Genomic DNA, 20521 nt, shown 5'->3' on the forward strand with positions numbered 1-20521 from the left:
TCCACATCTCGTGAGGTGTTTTGGCAACCTTCTTAGTAGGGACTCGGTTAAGGATATGGGTGGCAGTCTCTAAGGCATACCCCCAAAAAAGAGATAGGTAGTGAAGCACGACTCATCATAAAGCGAACCATGTCTAACAAGGTTCGATTACGCCTTTCTGCCACACCATTCAACTGCGGTGTCCTAGGTGGCGTCAATTGTGAAACTATTCCACACTCCTTGAGATAGTCGTGGAATTCAAGACTTAGGTACTCTCGTCCTCGATCAGATCGAAGCATCTTGATTTTCCTGCCCAATTGATTTTCCACTTCATTCTTGAACTCTTTGAACTTTTCAAACGTTTCTGACTTTTGCTTGATTAAGTAGATATACCCATATCTACTATAGTCATCGGTAAAAGTCACATAGAAGCGGTTCCCATCCTTCATGGTTGATCTAAACGGTCCACATACATCGGTATGTATTAGGTCCAATAGTCCCTCACCCCTTTCACATGTACCTGTGAAGGGTGACTTAGTCATCTTTCCAAGCAAACAAGACTCGCATGTGTCATCTTCCCTAAGGTCGAATGACTCCAACACTCCATCGTTTTGGAGTTAGGCTATGCGCTTCTTGTTGACATGTCCAAGACAACAATTCCACAAGGATGCTCTATCCATACCATTGGAAGAATCCATGCATAAAACATCATTTCCTAAGTTATCTACAATCATAACAGTTTCATAAATTCCATTACACGGTATTGCTTCAAAATATAAGACACCATTTAGATAAGCAAGAATAGAACTATTCTCATTATTAAAAGAAAATCTAAAACCTTGTCTAAACAAACCATGAAATGAAATGATGTTTCTTGCCATTTCTGGCGAATAGCAACAATTGTTCAAATCTAAACATAAACCATTCCTAAGCACTAAAGAGTACACTCCAATCTTGGTCACAGGCGACGATCTTCTGTTCCCCATGATTAGATTTATTCTTCCATGCTCCACATCCCTATTTCTTCTTAGTCCCTGCAATTCAGAACAAATGTGGTAACCACAACCGGTATCAAGGACCCAAGAAATAGAATGAGATGGATCATTAGATTTAATTGTATATATACCTGCGAAAGATGGCTTGATCTTTCTTTCCCTGATGGCTTGCAGGTAGTCTGGGCAGCTTCTCTTCCAATGCCCTATCTTATGGCAATGATAGCACTCTGCCTCCTTAGGGTTAGGATTAGGCTTAGCGGGATAAACTTTGGTCCCACTAGAGGAGGAACCATCTCGGGACTTTCCCTTGCGGTGGCTTTTAGACGGAGCCTTCCTCTTCTTGCCTCTTCCTTGCCCAATGGCCAAAACAGGAGCATCGGGTGGATTAGGAGTGGGTGCAACAGACTTGTCCTTGAGGTTGCTTTTAGCAACCCTAAGGAGACCTTGGAGCTTGCTTAGGGTGACCTCTTCTTTGTTCATGTGGTAGGTCATCCTAAATTGATTGTAACATGGAGGCAAAGAGTGAAGCACCATGTCGATCGCCAAGTCTTCCACAAAGTCAACATTCAACTTGTGAAGACGATCGACATACCTTTGCATCTTTTGCGGGTGCACGGTAAAAGATTCCCCATGACCCATTTTGGCGGAAATCATGTTAGTGAAAATCTCGTAACGCTCTTGCCTCGCGTTTTGGTGGTATCTCTCCAACAAGTCTTGGTTCATTTTGTACGGATACATGTCCTCATAGGAATTTTGGAATTCGGCATTCATGGTGGCTATCATGATGTAATGTACCTTCGTTGCATCACGTTCATGAGTCTCATAAGCAGTCATTTAAGCCAGAGTAGTGATTTCTGGGTTGATCTTCTCGAGCTTCTCATCGAGGACATACTCCTTGTCCTCATAGCGAGCAATTGTGCGAATGTATCTTATCCATTCGCTAAAGTTCGTCCCATCGAAAGTCACCTTTTGACAAAGGCTCATCAATGTGAATGAACTAGTAACAGCGTTGTTTGCATTTGACATCTACAAATAGAAAGGACAAAGATAGATTAGAATTTGAATCCCTAATTATCACCCAATAAGAAAATTAGGGCTAGGATCCAACAACAATATTCACATATTAGAAAAGGGATTCCATAATCTAACATGCAAACAATTTGAAGGTAAGTGAATGACGATTCACTAATTCTCCACCACAAAACATAACTTTAAGTTTTAAATGTATTGAGAATTCCTAGGTTTGAATGAGATTCATTGAAACTTTTCAATGGCATGTTTAAATCTCGATATGCCCCTCTCGTTTGTGACTGGGATACCGAGGATCACAAAGTGGGTGTGAATTACCATGCAAATTCACATGGTGCCTTCATTGTAACGATCACCTATTCGATGTGCTGGTAAACCACACACGCTCCATCGAACTATGATAAACAATGAATCACCCTTTGCCACCTTTGCTTAGAACCAATTAGTGTGCCGGTAAACCACACACGCTCCACTAACTTCTTAGCAAGGGTGTAAAGTGTAATTTCATGGGATTGCATCAATTCACTTTTCCTAAAGTAACTAAGATTGGGAAATTTTTGAAAAACATGTAGTTACTTTGTATTTCATATTATACTTTTAATGAAGAGATGAGGTTGCCCTATCCTACCCGTTTGGCTAACGACCCTCCACCGATCAAGCAAGCGGTGGGTGTGAGTGTACACCCATTAAGCGTCATTTTATAGGCAGCAACCTTATACCCACCTTATAGACCGGCTTCGTGAATGTGGCCTACTAACGGTAAGACTAGCATTTTAATTATATATATATATATATATATATATATATATATATATATATATATATATATATATATATATATTAATCTTGTAATATTATATTAGTATAGGGTTGAATTTTAAACTTGTAAAATTCTAGGGTTTGAAATTTAAATTGTCTAAATTAAAGTTTTAATCACAAAACATAAATTTCATAACTTGAGGGCAAGTTTTAAACTTTTCAAAACATACAGGATCACATAACAAATAATCTAAATTAACAATTAATCACATAATTATCCATATTTGATTTATTTAATGATTTCTTGCAAAACAATTTACCAATTTAATTAAAATAATTACTCAATTATCACACAAGGAAATAAATATTTTATTAATTGATAAATATCTTCAATTAGGTCAAGAATATACTCATATATATATATATATATATATATATATATATATATATATATATATATCATAAAATCGGATTTATATTGATCTAATATGATTAAGGCAAGTATCTCAAAGATAAACAACAAGAAATCCCGAAGATTGCTCTTTCTGACGCTCGAACTCGCCGAGTACCCAGATGGACTCGCCGAGTTGAGCCTACTCGCCGAGTACCACCATGGGACTCGCCGATTTCATCAGGCAGAGGACAAAAAAAACGATTTTTTTTAAGCAACAAACAAGCAATCAATGCATCAATTCAATAGAAACCAATCTAGGCTCTGATACCACTGAAGGGTTTTAGCCATATGAACATTCCTATGTGCACATGCAACCCTAATGCTTGGATCTAGGTTTCTATAATTGAACATACATTGAATCCAAGACTTCTAATGGCTAATAGAGTATAATAACAATATGAAATCAGAGATTAGAAGTTTACCTTGAATCACTTGCTTGATCTTCTTGTCCTTGAGGCTTTAGAGTCACAATTGTCACTCGTCTAATGGCTTACAAACACCAACTAGCAAGAAGATGATTTAGGAGAGAGGAGAGGGGATCAAATCAGCCAGGGTTTCTTCTCAAAGCACAAGTGCCGATTTCTCTTGACCCCTAGGGTCTATTTATACTAGTTACGCTCCTAGGGTTTCACCTTTAAACCCTAATTGGATAACTTAGGCCCTAAGCAATCCTAATCCCTTCATGATAAGCCTTTGGACGATTTTAAGGCCTATCCAAAGTCCTTAAAACCGGCCACCCTTTATCCATAAGGGATTTATAGCCCAAACTATAACTATCATACATTTGTCAGTTTATGCCCCTTTATTCAATTAATTTCTTTAAGTCACCAAATTAATTCCTAATTAATTTATGACTTATATTAATCAAATAACAATATTATTATTCCTTATATTATTCTTATAATATATTAATAATATTCCTTCTCTCATTATAAATCACCCTGTCAAGTTGCTATGGTGAAGGCAACCCAAAAGGACCATGCACAACCGGGTCAAATACTTGCCTAATATAGTTGTAGCCTTAGACACTATTCCAACAATCAGTTGTGTGTTCAGGTGCTGAGTATATGTGTTATGGAATGGCATCGTGATCTACAAGTGGATAGTGTAGAGAGAAGCTTCGATGTTGTGTCAATGACTAAAGCTGCAAGGTCAGGGGGTTAAGCCTCCTTGGAGTTGAAGGAGGTGAGTATCTCTAGAATGGAGTTTTGGACAGACTCGGAAGCAATCCAAACCTATGCTGAGGACCATGTGAGGATATTCCAGTTATGGGTTGTGGGCTTATAGATTGTGTGATTATGTCTATTGTAGGAGTGCGTTCAGTTTTAGACATAGTGTTGAGATTTGGGTGAGCTATGCTCGGTTGTGTCGAATCAGAGAATTTTGAAGGAAATGCCAGGATAGATCCTTGGATACCAAGTATGGTTATAGAAATGGGTTATGTATGTAGTGGTATTCCAATCTAGGGTATTCCATCCTGAGGATGACCAGACCCTATGATTGATTGGACCTAATGTGTTTGGTATTCCAACCCGAGGGTTGATTGGATCAAACATGCGTAAGGATACAAGGGTATACCATCCTAGGGATGACTGGACCCATCGTAGGTGTACCTGGCATTCCAGCCCAAAGCTGATTGGGCCAGGAATGAGTATTTATGCGATATAGCTGGTTGTTCATGAGAGTTTCTCGGAAGCTGAAGGGTGCGTCATCCTGTCAGTGCGGAAAAGGGACTAGATTTAGGAAGGGAACTGGATGAGTTTCCAATATTGCAAGTTACCCGGGTTATCACCAATTTTGGAAAGGGAAGGACATGTTAGTACTATGAAAGAGAGCCTAGTGAATTATAGTGGTATCCAACTTTTGCAAGTCATGAAAGTGTGTGCATGACAGGAAGGTGGAAGTATCATCGGATGATACTTAGATTGATGGGTGTGGATGTCAAGGAGAAGAGGCCGGTGGAAGGCTTGGAGCAATAGGTAGAGATCCTGCTCAGGAAGGGGTTGTCCTTAGAAGGGACGCAGTAGTAGTTCCTGGAGAGATTTAGGCTAGTTCGAGAGATCGGTGTCTGCAATGTAGGAGTGTTATCCAGAATCGTGTGCTGCAGCAGGCTTCGAGGACGAAACCTAATTTAAGTGGGGGAGAGTTGTAACATCCCAAGTTCAGGAATATAAGATCGGGGTGCTATGTGTAAATAAATGAGTTGACTCGGCGAGTAGGTATCTTGACTTGTTGAGTCAGAATGGGTTTTTGGCCACGTGTTAAGTGACCAACTCACCGAGTCGGTGGCATGACTTGACAAGTTGGTGCTGGAAAGAGAAAACCCTATAATTTAGGGTTTGCACCCTATTTAAAGGATCTTATGTTCTCACCTCAGCCTCTTTGTTACCCCTTGAGAGTCAGTAAACCCTAAAATCATGCATGAGCCATTAGTGAGAGTTTTGAGCTTTGGAAGGTGATTCTAGTCAAGGAAACTTGTAGATCAAGAGGCTAGCATCAAAGAATTCGTGTAGATCCAGAATCTACTTCATCTTGGGCACATTCTGGAGGTAACAAGACGTTGCTTTAAGCTCTTTCCTTTTAGATCTATTCTTGGATGATGATTTGGGGCTATTTAGCATTTTTGAGATCCATCTCGGGTTTAGGGACTAGATCTAGGGTTGCAACTTCGGATCCAATAATATCTTGGTCCATGGATGCATAAAGTATCTGCCTTTGTGCATGTATAAGAGCATTCTTGTCTTGAACCTTCTTTCTAGCTTGTGTTGAGCCTATATTGCCTTGCATGCACGTAAGTTGGAAACTTTACATGTGGAACTAGCCCTAGGATTCCAGATCTATGAGTTGGAATCAGTGAGATGGTCTGAAATCGTCTGAATAGGGATGACTTAAGTGAACTTGGAGGGTCTGTTCTTGGACTCGACGAGTCGGGTCGCAAACCCTAACCCAGCTAGTTATGATAAGGATCAGTGAGTTGAGTGGTGACTCAGTGAGTTGGACAGGCTAGGACTCGGGGATTGATGAAATCGACGAATCATGGGGGTGACTCGGCGAGTTGAGTCGTGATATGAGGATTTTCTGAGTATAGGAACTCGGCAAGTCAATTGGCTGACTCGGCGAGTAGGGTCAACTACGAAGGCTGACTCGACCAGGATTTTGACTTTGACCAAGAGTTAACCGGTTTGATTTCCAAGGGCATTTTGGTAATTTGGGCACTTATAGACATGTTTCATCAAGTGTTAGGTGGTGGAGTTCGTGGCCGTGGGCAGAGGATTTGATCTTACCTCTTCAGTTCAACATTTCAAGGTGAGTTATCTCAGTATACTCAAGGGTCTAAGGCACCAAGGCTGGCCCTTTGATTTGTTATTTGAGATAGTTACTATTGTGATATGTTAGCTCGGTATCCTGGTGGATAGGATGGTTACGTGCTAGTACGATCGGTTAGATCAATGTCCTGGTAGAGCAGATGTGGTTATGTTTAGTGACATATAGTTAGGACTGACTATCTGTATGCTGGTAGGAGATTACGTGTTATATATGTACAAGCTTGTTATAGTTGAGGGTATTCCATCCCGAGGATGATAGGGCCCTAGTATGTTGTCTGGTAGACTGTTATATGATTATCTGATATAGATGTACATGTTTATTTGATAGTATGTGGACAATCTAATCCGATGGTTATGGGCCGAGAGTACTCCATCCCGAGGATGATTAGACTCATAGTAGGCGGTCATTCCAACCTGATGGTTGTGGGCAGAGAGTACTCCATCCTGAGGATGACTAGACTCGTAGTATGCTGGCATTCAAACCCGATGGTTGAGGGCCTGGGTTATTCCATCCTAATGGATGATTAGACCCATAGTAGTTGTTGTATGTGTAGGAGTGTGGGCATTCCAACCCAATGGTTGTGGGCCAGGAGTATTCCATCCCGAGGATGATTGGGCTCGTAGTATGTTGGCATTCCAACCCGATGGTTGAGGGCCATGGATATTCCAATCCGATGGTTGACTGGACCCATAATGTGTTGTTCATTGATGTATGTGTATGGGTATTTTGGGGGTAACGCACTAAGCTTTCGGGCTTACAGTTTCAGTTTATTGTTTTAGGTACATCAACAGATCGTGGCATGCCAAAGGCGTGATCGTACTGCTCCTCACTTTTATGATGTTGTTTCTGAAAGTTTAAATTGGTTTCAAAACTTTTGGGTGTTACATGTGTAGACAACTCTTGTATCTCGGTAGCAGCCAACCGATATGGTGCCTTCGTTATCAGAGTCACACTAAGGAATAGGTCAATCCTGAACCTTACCTGTCTCTCCGGAGGTATCCCAAGCAATTCCTCTGGGAACATGTCTGGGTACTCCCGTACGATCGGTACATCATCTACGGTCGCCTTATCCTTATCCCGGTATCCATAACATAGGCGACATAACATGTGCAACCTTGCTAAAGGTAGCGCCTCGTTCTCACTGCTGAACATAAAGTCGGTCCACCATGTGGCCTCTTGCCTTGAATCACTAAACCTTCCGCACTCGGGGACCGAACCCTCACAAGCTGCTGGTCGCAGTCGATCACTACCCCAATGGGACTCAACCACTCCATACCTACTATAACCTTATTCCCTCACAAGGGAATAGGGACTTAATCCACAGAAAACTGCTCATCAAACAACTGCAGTGTACATCCCCGATGAACCCTCGCAACCCGGACGATCCTATCATCTGCTATCTCTGCATCAAGTGGACAGTCCAGCTCCCCAGGAGCTCCCACATATCGCTTGTTGAGCACGAGCGACACAAAATATCGAATAGCCCCCGAATCGAATAATACCAGAGAAAATATACTGTTCACAAGAGCGATCCTATAATGAAACACATAAACATAAGCAACAATAACTATAAATAAAGGGATAAGGTGAAGATACATACCCATCACCACATCGGGAGCTGCACGTGCCTCCTCTGCTGTCAACTGGAAGGCTATGCTCTTCGCCACTGGCGTCACTGACCGGCCCTAACAGCCATCAGCAATCCTTAACTTACAGGAGCGGGCGCCACCACCTATCCTGCTGCTGCTAAACTCTGGCACTGGGAGCACTTGTGTCCCCTCTGATTGCATTGGAAGCAAATCATATCTGATACTGTCGTGGTGGTGGTGGTAGCAGTAAAATCCCTGCTAACATGACCAGTTCGACCACACTTGAAGCAGCCTGAACTACCCGTCCTGCACGTCCCCTAGTGCAGCTTGTTGCACTTGCCACAACGGCTGCGACCATGTTGGCTCCTCGATCGGTGATCTGATACCTTGGGCTTTTTACCCGCACTTCATGACTGAACCCCCTTTGGTTTCCTCTTCTTTTCCATCTCCAAATCCAACTCTCTCTCCTTCTCTCTCTCTCTCTCTCTCTCTCTCTCTCTCTCTTTCTCTTTCTCTTTTTTTTTTTCTCTCTCTCTCTCTCTCTCTCTCTCTCTCTCTCTCGCCCTCGCAATTATATCCTCCAACGTCTTGCAGCTGGATCGGCTTACAAAATGGCGGATATCACTCCGCTACATCTCATGGTATCAGGCATTTTTCATCTTATCATCCACCACCTACTGCGGAACGAGAAGGGCCTTCTCCCTAAACTTGGCGGTGATCTCGATCACAATCTCAGTCTTCTGCTGGAGATCCTAGAACTCCCTAGCAAGCTGTTGCACCTCAATCACAGGTGTAAACTCGACCCTAAACTTGGCCGAAAAGTCACTCCAGGTCATCACATCTATAGATGTATCATCTCTAGTGACATGTCCGACCTCCTCCCACCAGTCACGTGCTCTGTCCTTTAGAAGACAGGAAACAAGTCAGACCTTGTCCCCCTCGGGACATCGGCTCATACAGAAGGCGTTGGCAACATCATCCAACCACCTGTTGCTAGCAATGGGGTCCGACCCCTATGATAGTCTGGAGCTCCATAAGCTCGGAACTCCATGAAAGTCATTGTGTGCACCTTTAGATGGCTGCCATCTCGGTGTGGAATGCATCCAACCACTCATCAAGTATCTCCAAGATGCCTTCCTTGACCGTACCGAAGATCATAGGAGTCTAGTCTAAAATACTGTGTGTGAACTCAGAAGAAGTGAACTCTCTCATCTTCTCGTCGAGTTGCCCGGCTCTAAAGGCCGAGCCTAATCCCTCACCGGCACCTGAACTGTCAACTGGTCTAGTGCATAGCATCACCATACTGAAAATACACCATAACAAACATCAGTATAGTCATCATAACTTGAGGGATCTCACATACTACAAGTTCCCTGGGTTCATCTCAGCCTTCCTTGATTCGAGTACAGATCCTATGCTTTCAATAGTACGGGCCCACACTACCTTTCATACCTATCCGTACTATCCTCAAGAACTAATTTGACTCAACGAAGTCCCTTTTACTACTACTTCCTTCTGCTAATCTCATCTTAGGCTTGCCCTAAGGTATTCTCTGACCCACTCTCCACCATCAACTGCATAAGAAGTCCCTGCTATCTCCCCTTAACTAGCTCACGAATACCATTACATATCACTAAGACCAGATAATTCTTCGAATGAGAGGTCATACCCTACAACGGTTAGACTAAAACAAGAGCTGCGAAATAGAGCTAAACCTAACCTTCTGAAATTATTTATTCCTCATAATATATAACTTAACGTATTCGTTTACTAGTTAGTTAAAGATAACTAGGACTCCTAAAAGCACAAAGAAAGCAACATTCGAGCATTGAGTAACAATAATCAAGCATATCCTACTCAGGCCATCATATAACTGACTAATCAGTACTAGCATACAGTTCAACAAGCTCATATAACAAACATATATGGCATCCTTCCTAGATCCTTAGCCCTAAACTAGTATGTAGTTCTCAAACACATATAACATGCATTTAAGGAATAATTCCTAGATCCTTAGCCCTAATCTAGCATGCAGTTCTCATAATTATATCATAACATAAACTTGTATGGGTAATTTGGGAGTACTTATTTAAGTTCGGCTAAATGCATGCACCACACCCTTTTTCTACTTTCAAAATCCATTTTGTAAAAATGGTCATTCTATTAAAAAATTTATACCAAGCCCTCAGTTTGAGTTCGGACACACCAGAGAGTGTGCCCGAATCCCTCGAACCAAGGCTCTGATACCAACTTGAATCATACCAAAAATACGGTCCAAAAATTTCATTTTTAATTATTAATAAAACCATATCTATCAAACGTCACATGAAAATCATAACTTATTGTTTCTTAAAACATCATAAACATCTGTTAAAACATATCAAAGTAAAAACATCCCAGGCTAAAATCAGACGTGTGCCTGCAGTCATACCGAGCTCTACCCCTTGCTACCGGAGGTACCTGAAACCAAAAATGAAAAATGTAAGCACGAAGCTTAGTGAGTCTCCCCAAACTACCACATACCATATACATAATCACATAATCACATAATAACATAACATTAGGCCTTTCCCACTACATCGGGCCCCGACTGGCATCGGATCGTCGTCCGACATTGGGCCCCACCCCGCATCAGACCGAGATCCGGCATCGGGACCCGCCCGACATCGAGGAAATCTCGGTATACATATAAGCATATCAACAAATACATATAAACATAATCACATAACAAAACATAAAAACATTCCCCGGGCCCGCACGACATCAGACCGAAATCCGGAAACATATAAACATTCCTCGAGCTATCCCCAACATCAGACCGAAGTTCGTAACATATCAAACAAGCACATTCAAGAATAACGAAGACATCCAACATGAAAACATTCCTCAGGCTTTCCTCGACATCAAACCGAAGTCCGGAAACATATAAACCTACATCTGGCCTTGCCCGACATCGAACCTAAGTCCGGAACATACTAGCATACATATACGGGCCAACATTGGTGCCTTCGACCCGTTCATTTAGGAGGAAACTCACCTCTCAAAGCTGAATGCGGAATCTCTCGGTAAGGAATATCTAATAGCTACTCCAACGACTCCCCGACTATCATTATCATAACAACACTTAGTAAAAATCCCATAATCCTTCTTAGGGTAAAACGACCATTTTACCCCTAATCTAATTTGGACCATAACGTAGGCCTAATTCCATCTAATTTTTCCAAGCCCACTAATGACCAATTTTCTAAATTGGGCCCAACTCCTCAAATGGGCCTTCCCTTAAGTCCAAACATGTCCTTGGCCCATTAACTGACTCCTGATGGCCCTAAATACCCAAAAGCTATGAAGTCCAATGATTGGCCCAAACTGAGGCCCAAATGTCGTGAAGCCCAAATCAGTGAGTACGCACGACGTACTCCTCTGCACATTAAGAGTACAGGCTGCATGGCTTGTAAGCTCAACGTGCTTCCCTGTTACGCCATAAACTTCAAAAGTGCTTAATCCCTTAAGACCTTTAGCCCAAATTATAGATCTGAGTCCATTAATATGTCTTAACTCATAAATTCGATTACTTGGTGGCTTGCAACTCACCAAATGGACCCAAACTTGGAATATAACAACTAACTTCCATGCAAATGGCTAGAACTCATGCATTGTCACAAAAGACCTTAAAGCTCGAAACTTTACTACTAATGGGACTCATATAGCACTAAGGGTGGCAACCCTAAGCCTAGATACAAATTTGATCAGTAAAAATCCATTCTTAGGACCTAAAAAGTTCTAAAACTCCATTAAGATAGATCTAAGCATTCATGAGGCAAGTTGAAAGCTTTTTACCTCAAATGAGTGCCAAATGGTGATGTTATTTCAGATCATTGAGCTCAAGATACTCAAGTTCTTCTTCTTCTTCAACCTCTTCTTCCTTCTTTCAAGCTTCTATACACCACCAAGAACTTCACAAAGCCAAAAACACACAAGGATGAAGAATGAGAGTCTATCTAGGGTTTCTGAGGTTAAGAGGCTGGTAAGGAGGCTAGGGTTTGAGTCATAATGTTGTATTTATATGGCTTAAACCCTAAAAAATTAGGGTTTTAAATCTGCTTGCATACGTTGCACGTACTCCTTGGTATGCTGAGTGTACGTGCATGAAACCCCCACATCCAAGGTTGCACTATGCCCCACGTACACCAAGCTTACGCCCAACGTACGTCTTCGGGTAGCCCAATCTTATCGGCTCGCTTGCTAAAGTCCAACTCAATAATCCACTTAACTATTTCATATCCCAACAATTAAATACAAGATATTAAATAATTATTACCTCAAGTGACGGATGTTACAAATATTGGATTGGATGAAAAAGGCATTGTGCCAGAAAAGGGGTATCTTTGGTCAAGGTGCAGTGGCAACATCGGAAAGGTTCCGAATGGACATGGGAACCCGAGTCGAAGATGTGGGAGCATTACCCTGAATTTTTCACAACAATAGACTTCGAGGACGAATTCTAGTTCAAGTAGGGGAGAATTGCAAGATTCAGTTCAGGTGAGGGATTGCTAAACTTTAAAGATTTAAATATTTAACCCTACTCACGACGTGAGCTCTTGGATGTCACATTGTGAGGAGGTTAGTGCAGCCGCACATCACTTTTGCACTCACGACGTAAGAATGTATTGGCTCGTAAAGTGAGGTTAGTTAAGGATGAAACCCTAATTTTAGGGGGTTTGCCTCGTATTTAAAGGAAGTAAGGGCCAGGGTTAGCCCACCCTCAACTTCTATCACCTCCTTGCACCTGTTTTTGAAACCCTAGCACTCATATTTTATCTAGAGCTCAATTTTGGGTGATTTTAGCCAAAGAGTTGAAGAGGAAGAGCATTTAACCCATTATTTATGCATTCAAGTCTTTCCATCAAGCATCCTCTCACATTTTTGAGCCTTTGTGAGTTTCAAGTTCATTGCTTTATGAGTCTATAAGCTTAGATCTAGGTTTTGTTTCTTAAATCCTCCATTCACCATGATGAAATAGTGGTTGGAATCCATAATGTTGGGAACTTTATGGATTTCCATTGTCTCTTGAGTGTTATAAGTTCTAGATCTGGATTATGGTGGAGTTTTATGACTCTTAAATGAAGATTTGGTATAATTTTCTCTTCTGCACTTTAGTAGTGTTTAGGACATGCATTGGACATGCATCTCCAAAAAGCCATGATTTTTATGATGCTCTGGAGTGGTTAAGACCTTAGGAAAGATTTGGTTGCTTGGCAAAAAGGATTAAGAACTTCATTAAGAATTTCTTTTCAGAGATGTCCTCATGACGTGAGACCTTGGATGTCACAACGTGAGGATGGCGATCCTCGTCTATTTTGGACTTATTGGGTTACAACGTAACCAGTGAATTATGGAATTGACCAAGTTTGACTCAAGGGTATTTTGGGAAATTGATACTAATTTACATTGGGAATTTTTTTGATCACTAGGAGTCGAGTAGTGTCGGTTGTACGAGCAGAGATTCATTCAGATTGTGTTCGGATTGAGAGGTGAGTTTTCCTCACTATACTTGCGGGTCGAAGGCACCAAAGCTGTCCCATTAGATTGATATACTGGTTTACCAAATGTTTCTAGTTGTAGTAATTTGTTAGATCTGTATCCTAGGATATAGGATGCTGTTATGATGTAATGATCTGTTAGATCTGTATCCTAGTATATAGGATGTTGTTATGATTTAGTGATCTGTTAGATCTGTATGACTATACGTATCTGTTGTTAATGATTGATAATGGTATGTTATGGTTTACTGGTTTGAAGCGAGCTAGCTGATACTGAAGGCCAAGATACCCAGGGCAGTTCGGATAGACTATAGGCCCTGTGAGGCGGTCCAGTCATGCTGAAGGCCCGGAGAGTGGTCTGGATAAGTTGTAGGCCCTGCGAAGCGGTCCAATCATGTTAAAGGCCCGGATAGCAGTTCAGATAAGTTGTAGGTCCCACGAGGCGGTCCATTCAGGTTGAAGGATCATATTTACATGTTGTTGCTTGTTATGTTTATGTGGTGGTACATTGGGGGAACTTACTAAACGTTGGCTTACACTTTTAGTTTTCTTTCAAGTACTTCTGAGGACTGTGGCAAGGCGAAGGTGTGACCATACACATCCTTGGTTTTATGTGGTTGGATCTTGGGAGACTCTGATTTTGAATAATGTTTTTGGAGACAATCGTTATGTAAACACTTTTATGTAAATGGGCTATTTTTGAAAAGTTTAAATTGTTTGTGATTTTGAGAAGTTACATCGTGAGAAATTAAATCATTCATAGAAATTTTCAAGGTCATCAAGAACACACTAAATCGAATTTTCAATATTTGTAAATCCACATAAGAATTTAAGCAAACCATCATAATAATCAAACCCATTTCAAGAGATGATTTCTCTAGGTTTCAGTTGTTAAGGGTTTATAAACCCACTCGACAAGTCATCGGGTGGCCGTCATTTCATTCACAGATGTGTGTGGTGGTGGTTGCCTTTCTGGGAGTAATGTTGATTTTGAATAGTTTTTGAAGAGTGTTAATATATGTATTTACAAGAGGAATTTGGAGAAGAAGAATAGGGAGTGTCTGCCACAAGGTTGTATGGGTTACCCATTCATCGGAATCGGAGAGTCGCTTTTCCGACAGCATAATGCTTCTCTGACGAGTTCAGTGTATAGATCCAAAAGTAATATATGTTAGCTGCATGGTGATTTCTCTTTAAAGCTATTGTCGGCGACAAATCTACTAAACAACCACAAACTAGCATAACACTATCCTAACTGTGATAAATAATCTTGTGTGCCGACATTGGTGCCTTCGACCCATGGCTATAGTAAGGAAGACTTACCTCTCAGTCTGAATGCGAGCTGAATAAATCCCTGCTCCGAAAATCAGCTCAAAGATTACCTAACTAATACTAAGGACCTAATCTTAATTAACAGCTCAAAATACCCAAAATACCCCTAGGCAAAACTTGGTCAAAACTATGGTCAAAGATAAAAGTCAACGAGTCAACTCAGTCAACTTTGCTGAGTACGCAGGGCATACTCAGCTTGTACATCGGGCATACACGGGCCTTGACCAGGATCGGGCTATTGACCCCATACACACGACGTATGCACCGAGGTCCCTTTTTCCATAATAAGATCTTAATGTGTTAAGCTCTTACGTTCCAATTATAGATTCAAGGCCAAAATACCACAGAGAGTCATAAAGTTTCCAACTTTATGACTTTGCATGCACATTAAGTGCTTAATACCAACAATCCTAACTTCTTAATACTGAAAGACATTGTAGAGCATGGATGGGGATCCACTAAACATCAAGATCTCATTTTTATGACTCAAGACCCTTCATTGGGTCTGAAAGGACGACTTATTTGGTTAAGATCATGTCATGCTCAAGAATCATGAAGGTTAGGACCTAAAATGCCCTAAATGAAGGAATAACTATATCTATAAGAAAAGATGATCAAGGTAGGCACTTTTTACCTCCTAAAGGTTGCTACCAAGGTGAGAATCCCATATCTAAACTTCTTCCAAGCTCCAAGGTCCTTCCACCACCTTCTTCTTCTTCAAGAATACCACCAAACCACACAAATGAGCTGAAGGTGCACTCTCCACAATTAGGGTTAGCTAGAGGGACGATTTTTAGGTGGAGGCTGATGAGGGTGAAGGTCTTGGGGCCATAAAGGGGATTATTTATGGTGCGAACCCTCAAAATTAGGGTTTTGGTCTGAACATCGTACACGCCGCGTACCTGTTGAGTACGCCCGACCTATGCATGTGAACCCGTGTTCCTTATGCATGAGTACGTCATGCGTACACCCCGAGTACTCACGACGGACCAGAATGGCAAGACTTAAAAAGTCTAGGGTTAGAGATTAACCTTCTCGAATCGAGTGTTACAATTCTCCCCCACTTGAACTAGATTTCGTCCTCGAAGTCCAATGCTACAAATAACTTATGATAATGTTCCCGTATCTCCGGCTCCGGCTCCCAGGTCCACTCGGAGCATCTCCGATGTTACCATTAAACCTTTACCAAAGTTTAATCTTTTATCAAATAATATCATTTGCATATTTCCATGACTTTTACTATCTTAACAAAGAAATATCGTCAGATACCAAACATCCTACAAAATAGTTTATGTATTAGTTATAACAATACGATGATACGCTATTAGGAGTGTTTTTTTTTAATTATTTATTATTATTATTATTATTATTATTATTATTATTATTATTATTATTATTTTTAAACATATAGGTCATTAGGGAAATTTTGGGAAGTTGTAGGTTTTTTGATGGGTTAAATTCATAAAAAGACCCATAAGTTTGATGATTTTCCCGTTTAAAATAAATTTCTTTTTACATACAGCTTTTCCAAAATTTGTTGTCTGTTTACCGAAAATTAACTTACATACCGGCTAATCATGAAAAATGAAAAGGATTAGGAAATTTATAGTTATTTTAAGATATAAAATTGGTTTAAACCAGAAAATCGTAACAATTTAAGTCGCATATTAATCCTAAAGTTAGTTATTGATAGAAAAACCAATTATGCTCAATTTTAATCAAATAATTATTTAACTATACGCGTTACAATAATTTTAAAATACCTCTAAATTTATATTTTATATAATGTAATAAAAAGGATTTGAGATCCATTAAAACGAAGCCCAAATGGATATGACTACAAACGCTAGGCCATAAAGAAAAGTAGATAAACCAAAAAACAAATCTTAAAAACAAAAGACACAATACAGTGTCTTCAACCTTAGCAAGAACCACATCCATGGCTTCCATCAAGCCATTCTCATCACTCTCATCTCCATTAAACCAAACGATTTCTTCATTAAACCCATCGTTTTCCTTCAGACCCATCTCCGAATTCCCATCTCCATCACAGTTCAGTCGTGAACGAGGCCAGGTTTCAGTATCGGTAGCATTCAATCCAAGTGGGAACTTCGACCTCTCACTCTATGATGAACAAGAAAGTACGTCCTTCCTTTCCATGTTTTTGATTCCTGTTTTCAATTGGTCATTAACTTTTCTTCATTAAACCCATCGTTTTACTTAAACCAAACGATTTCTCACTGTATCTGTATGATGAACAAGAAAGTACGTCCTTCGTTTCCATGTCTTTCTTTTCTGTTTTCCAATGTTCATTAACTTTTCTGTTCACTATACTTCCTTTTCTTTACTTCAAATATACCATCAGTATTATAGAAATACGGCAAATGTTTTTAAAAATTCACAAATGTTAATTAGTCAAATATTGTATAATTAGGAGTTGTTTCTTTCTATTTTATTTTATCAACCAGTTTATAATCCATAAAATTATAGTTACAAAATTAATTAAATATTTATAAAAAACTCAAAATTATTAATCAATTATTTTAAAGAAAATATTAATTAAGAGATATTTGTTTTAATTATATAAAATTATAATCATTGATTTTAAATAAATACGTGAAATTATATCATCTTATAATCTATATTAATTTTATTTTAATTTTTATTTTAATATTATTAATTTAATATACCTAGAATCAAAATTTTAAAATTTGAAAATTGAAATAGAAAATTAAAACCTTCAACATCAAGGAATTGCAAACTTATTTGTAAGGACACCTCATCAATTTAAATGCCACATATGCTTTGCTCTTTCACCGTTTGAAAGTTTTTGCAAGTTGATTTTTATTATTTTATTACTCAAAATGACATTAATTAAATATCAAAACAAATTATATATAAACCTCCTTTCTCAATTTCAAATGAATTTGGAAGGAATATGATGATGCCGATGATTAATTTTCTAATATTTCGATTTTCATGTTTTACTATGTTCAATATGTTTATTTGATTTAGATATAACTATAATTTTGTTATATTTTACTTTTTATTATTAATAATAATATTTATGATATTTTAAAGTAAAATATAAAATGGTTGGTGAAGTGGCAATGGGGACCACTTTTAAAAGATGTATAATATTGCAGTGATGTAAACGTAATTGCAAAGCTGATGTGGCATGTTTGAAAGACTAGTTGGCATTGCACCGGTGTGGATGACGTAATAGATTGACAAATAACATGACATTAATTAGAAGATCTAATAGGATGACACATTATAAAAAAATAAATATATAAACCTATTTTTTATTAGAATAAAAAGATATCCAAGATATAAATTAATCTTGCTAGCTATGTATAAGTCCCATTATTTTCTTTAATATTTTCAAAAAATCACTTATGGGGACATTACTATGCCCGGACAACACTTAATATAGAAAAAGGCCTAACCAAAAAAATTATGCTGTACTATAGATGTAGAACAAGCACCTCCACCCATGCCACCAAAAGAAGGTAGATGTGAAGTAGTAATAGACAACGATACAATCCGCCGCCTTGATTTGTTTCCATTTTCAAATGCCACTGGAATTACAACAACCTCACCTGGTTAGTATGATGACTTGAAATCCAAGTAATATAAGGATTTATTGTATTTAATTTCATTACGCTTAATTGATTGATAATGTCTTTCTGTAGTTGAGCCAAGGGAATTTCTTGAACGCACGATAGGATTCACAATTAATTACAATAGAGACGATGAACACGATCCCCGAGAACTATCTGAATTCCCTGATATAAGATTATGGTTTGTTAGACTTGATGCTACGTATCCATGGCTTCCAGTCCTGTTGGACTGGCGAGCTGGAGAACTTGCTAGATATGCGGCCATGTTGGTGCCTCACCAGGTACATTCAAAGTATATGTCTAAATATGACAAAATGAACATACGTTTGTTATATTATATTAAGCATATTGACATGTCTATATTTTGTTCATTAATTTTCTTATATTATAAATAAATAACTAAAGTATTACATAAACTATATTATGAAATCCATACGTTTGTTATTACAGATACAATGAAACGATTTATGAGGTTGTAAACATTTGAATATATCGACTTTCAACCGGTTTAACATATTCAATTAATTGTTACTTTTTTCTATTATACCGATCCCACAGGTTAACAATAACATGCAACACAATTGACTTGTTGTATTTATAACAAGAATGCTCTATTTCATTGTGATTTTTTCAAATTTGCTAAATACGGAAGTTTTCTAGATGAAGTGAACCAATCAATTATGTTTGGCTTTGTTCAATGGTCACAAACAATCGATTCCGATCAACCTAAATCCAGAGATACAATAAAAACATTTATCATGTTAGCCCAAAACCAAATAAAATCGACCTATTTTTCAGTTTAGTTGAGTTTTCATGTTCTGACTGTTTAAATGTGTTATGATTTTTGCAGATGAGTATGAGAATGGGAGTTGTGTTCAATCCCGAGGCATTAGAATTGTTCATAATGAAAAAAGTGTTTATAACATATTCTTGGTTGAAAGAAAATGACATCCCAAAGCCTAGATTGAAGGTTAAGGATATGGCTAGAATGCTCGGGTTTGGGATCGGAGACGAACTATTCGACATGATTGATCGACATCCACTCTCACCTTCATAAATTTAGACATCGATGTAAGTTATTGACATCAGTTTTCATCCAAGTACCTTAAATAATATCAATGTAATTTATTAGCATTTGTTTTATATATTATTCATAAGTTTATGCCATAATTTGGGTTCGTGACAAAAAGTTAGCATCAGAATTTTTTATGGTAGTTCGCCAATCATTATCATCGGTTATAAATGGTTATTGGACTGAATATTGAGTCGAAAGTTTATACCATATACAGTTCCAATAAATGTCCCTAATAAACCAACATCTATGGTCACCGTTTAAATTATTCATTCGAAATGGGTTAGATTGAGTTGTTTATTGAAGTTCTCATGTCCTTGAGTAAAATAATAATAAAAAGAGAAATTAATTTCTTTTTATTTTTTATAAATTCTTCTATCTAATTAAATTGTGACATATGTAACATTTAATGCTAATTTAATAAAATTTATTTATATTTTAATATAATAATATGACAATGTCATCATTTAAGTGGGTAGCAGGTTTGTAGCAACAAAAAATAAAAGGATAATTGATTTCTCAAATTAAAGAAAGACTAAATTAGAAAAATAGTGTACGTGGTTGTGCAAAAATTAAATTCCCAATCTAACTATTTTTTTTTTCTTTTCTAACAATACCATCTTTAAGAACGTTAGGCATGACTCATGTTATAACGCATAATTCATATTGTCCGTCTTTGGTTGAGGTGGCATATGATCCGAATTAATTCCATTTTGAACCGAAATAAATTGCAGTTTTATTGACAATAATTAATAAAACTGATGTAACCGGGTTACCCATTCTTAGAACTGGAACCACCGGTTCTGAAACTGGTTCCAAAAA

At 38.7% G+C, this 20521-nt stretch overlaps 1 protein-coding gene across 1 annotated transcript; it reads left to right on the forward strand.

Annotated features, from left to right (window-relative positions):
- The first annotated feature begins 16845 nt into the window (after nt 1–16845).
- Nucleotides 16846–19816, forward strand: LOC111882253 (protein CHLORORESPIRATORY REDUCTION 6, chloroplastic). Its single transcript, XM_023878609.3, has 4 exons — nt 16846–17145; nt 18478–18609; nt 18700–18908; nt 19478–19816. The coding sequence occupies exons 1-4, from the start codon at nt 16944–16946 to the stop codon at nt 19682–19684; spliced, it is 750 nt and encodes a 249-aa protein (XP_023734377.1). The 5' UTR covers nt 16846–16943; the 3' UTR covers nt 19685–19816.
- Nucleotides 19817–20521: the final 705 nt, after the last annotated feature.

The sequence above is a fragment of the Lactuca sativa genome, chromosome 7 (genome assembly GCF_002870075.4).
Source record: "Lactuca sativa cultivar Salinas chromosome 7, Lsat_Salinas_v11, whole genome shotgun sequence".
NCBI lineage: Eukaryota > Viridiplantae > Streptophyta > Magnoliopsida > Asterales > Asteraceae > Lactuca > Lactuca sativa.

What these genes read in the sequence shown, in the direction of transcription:
- LOC111882253 (XM_023878609.3), top strand. Translation starts at nt 16,944, where the DNA reads ATGGCTTCCATCAAGCCATTCTCATCACTCTCATCTCCATTAAACCAA. An exon ending in ACTCTATGATGAACAAGAAA is followed by an intron (nt 17,146 to 18,477) that starts GTACGTCCTTCC and finishes GCTGTACTATAG; the next exon opens with ATGTAGAACAAGCACCTCCA. An exon ending in CCATGTTGGTGCCTCACCAG is followed by an intron (nt 18,909 to 19,477) that starts GTACATTCAAAG and finishes TGATTTTTGCAG; the next exon opens with ATGAGTATGAGAATGGGAGT.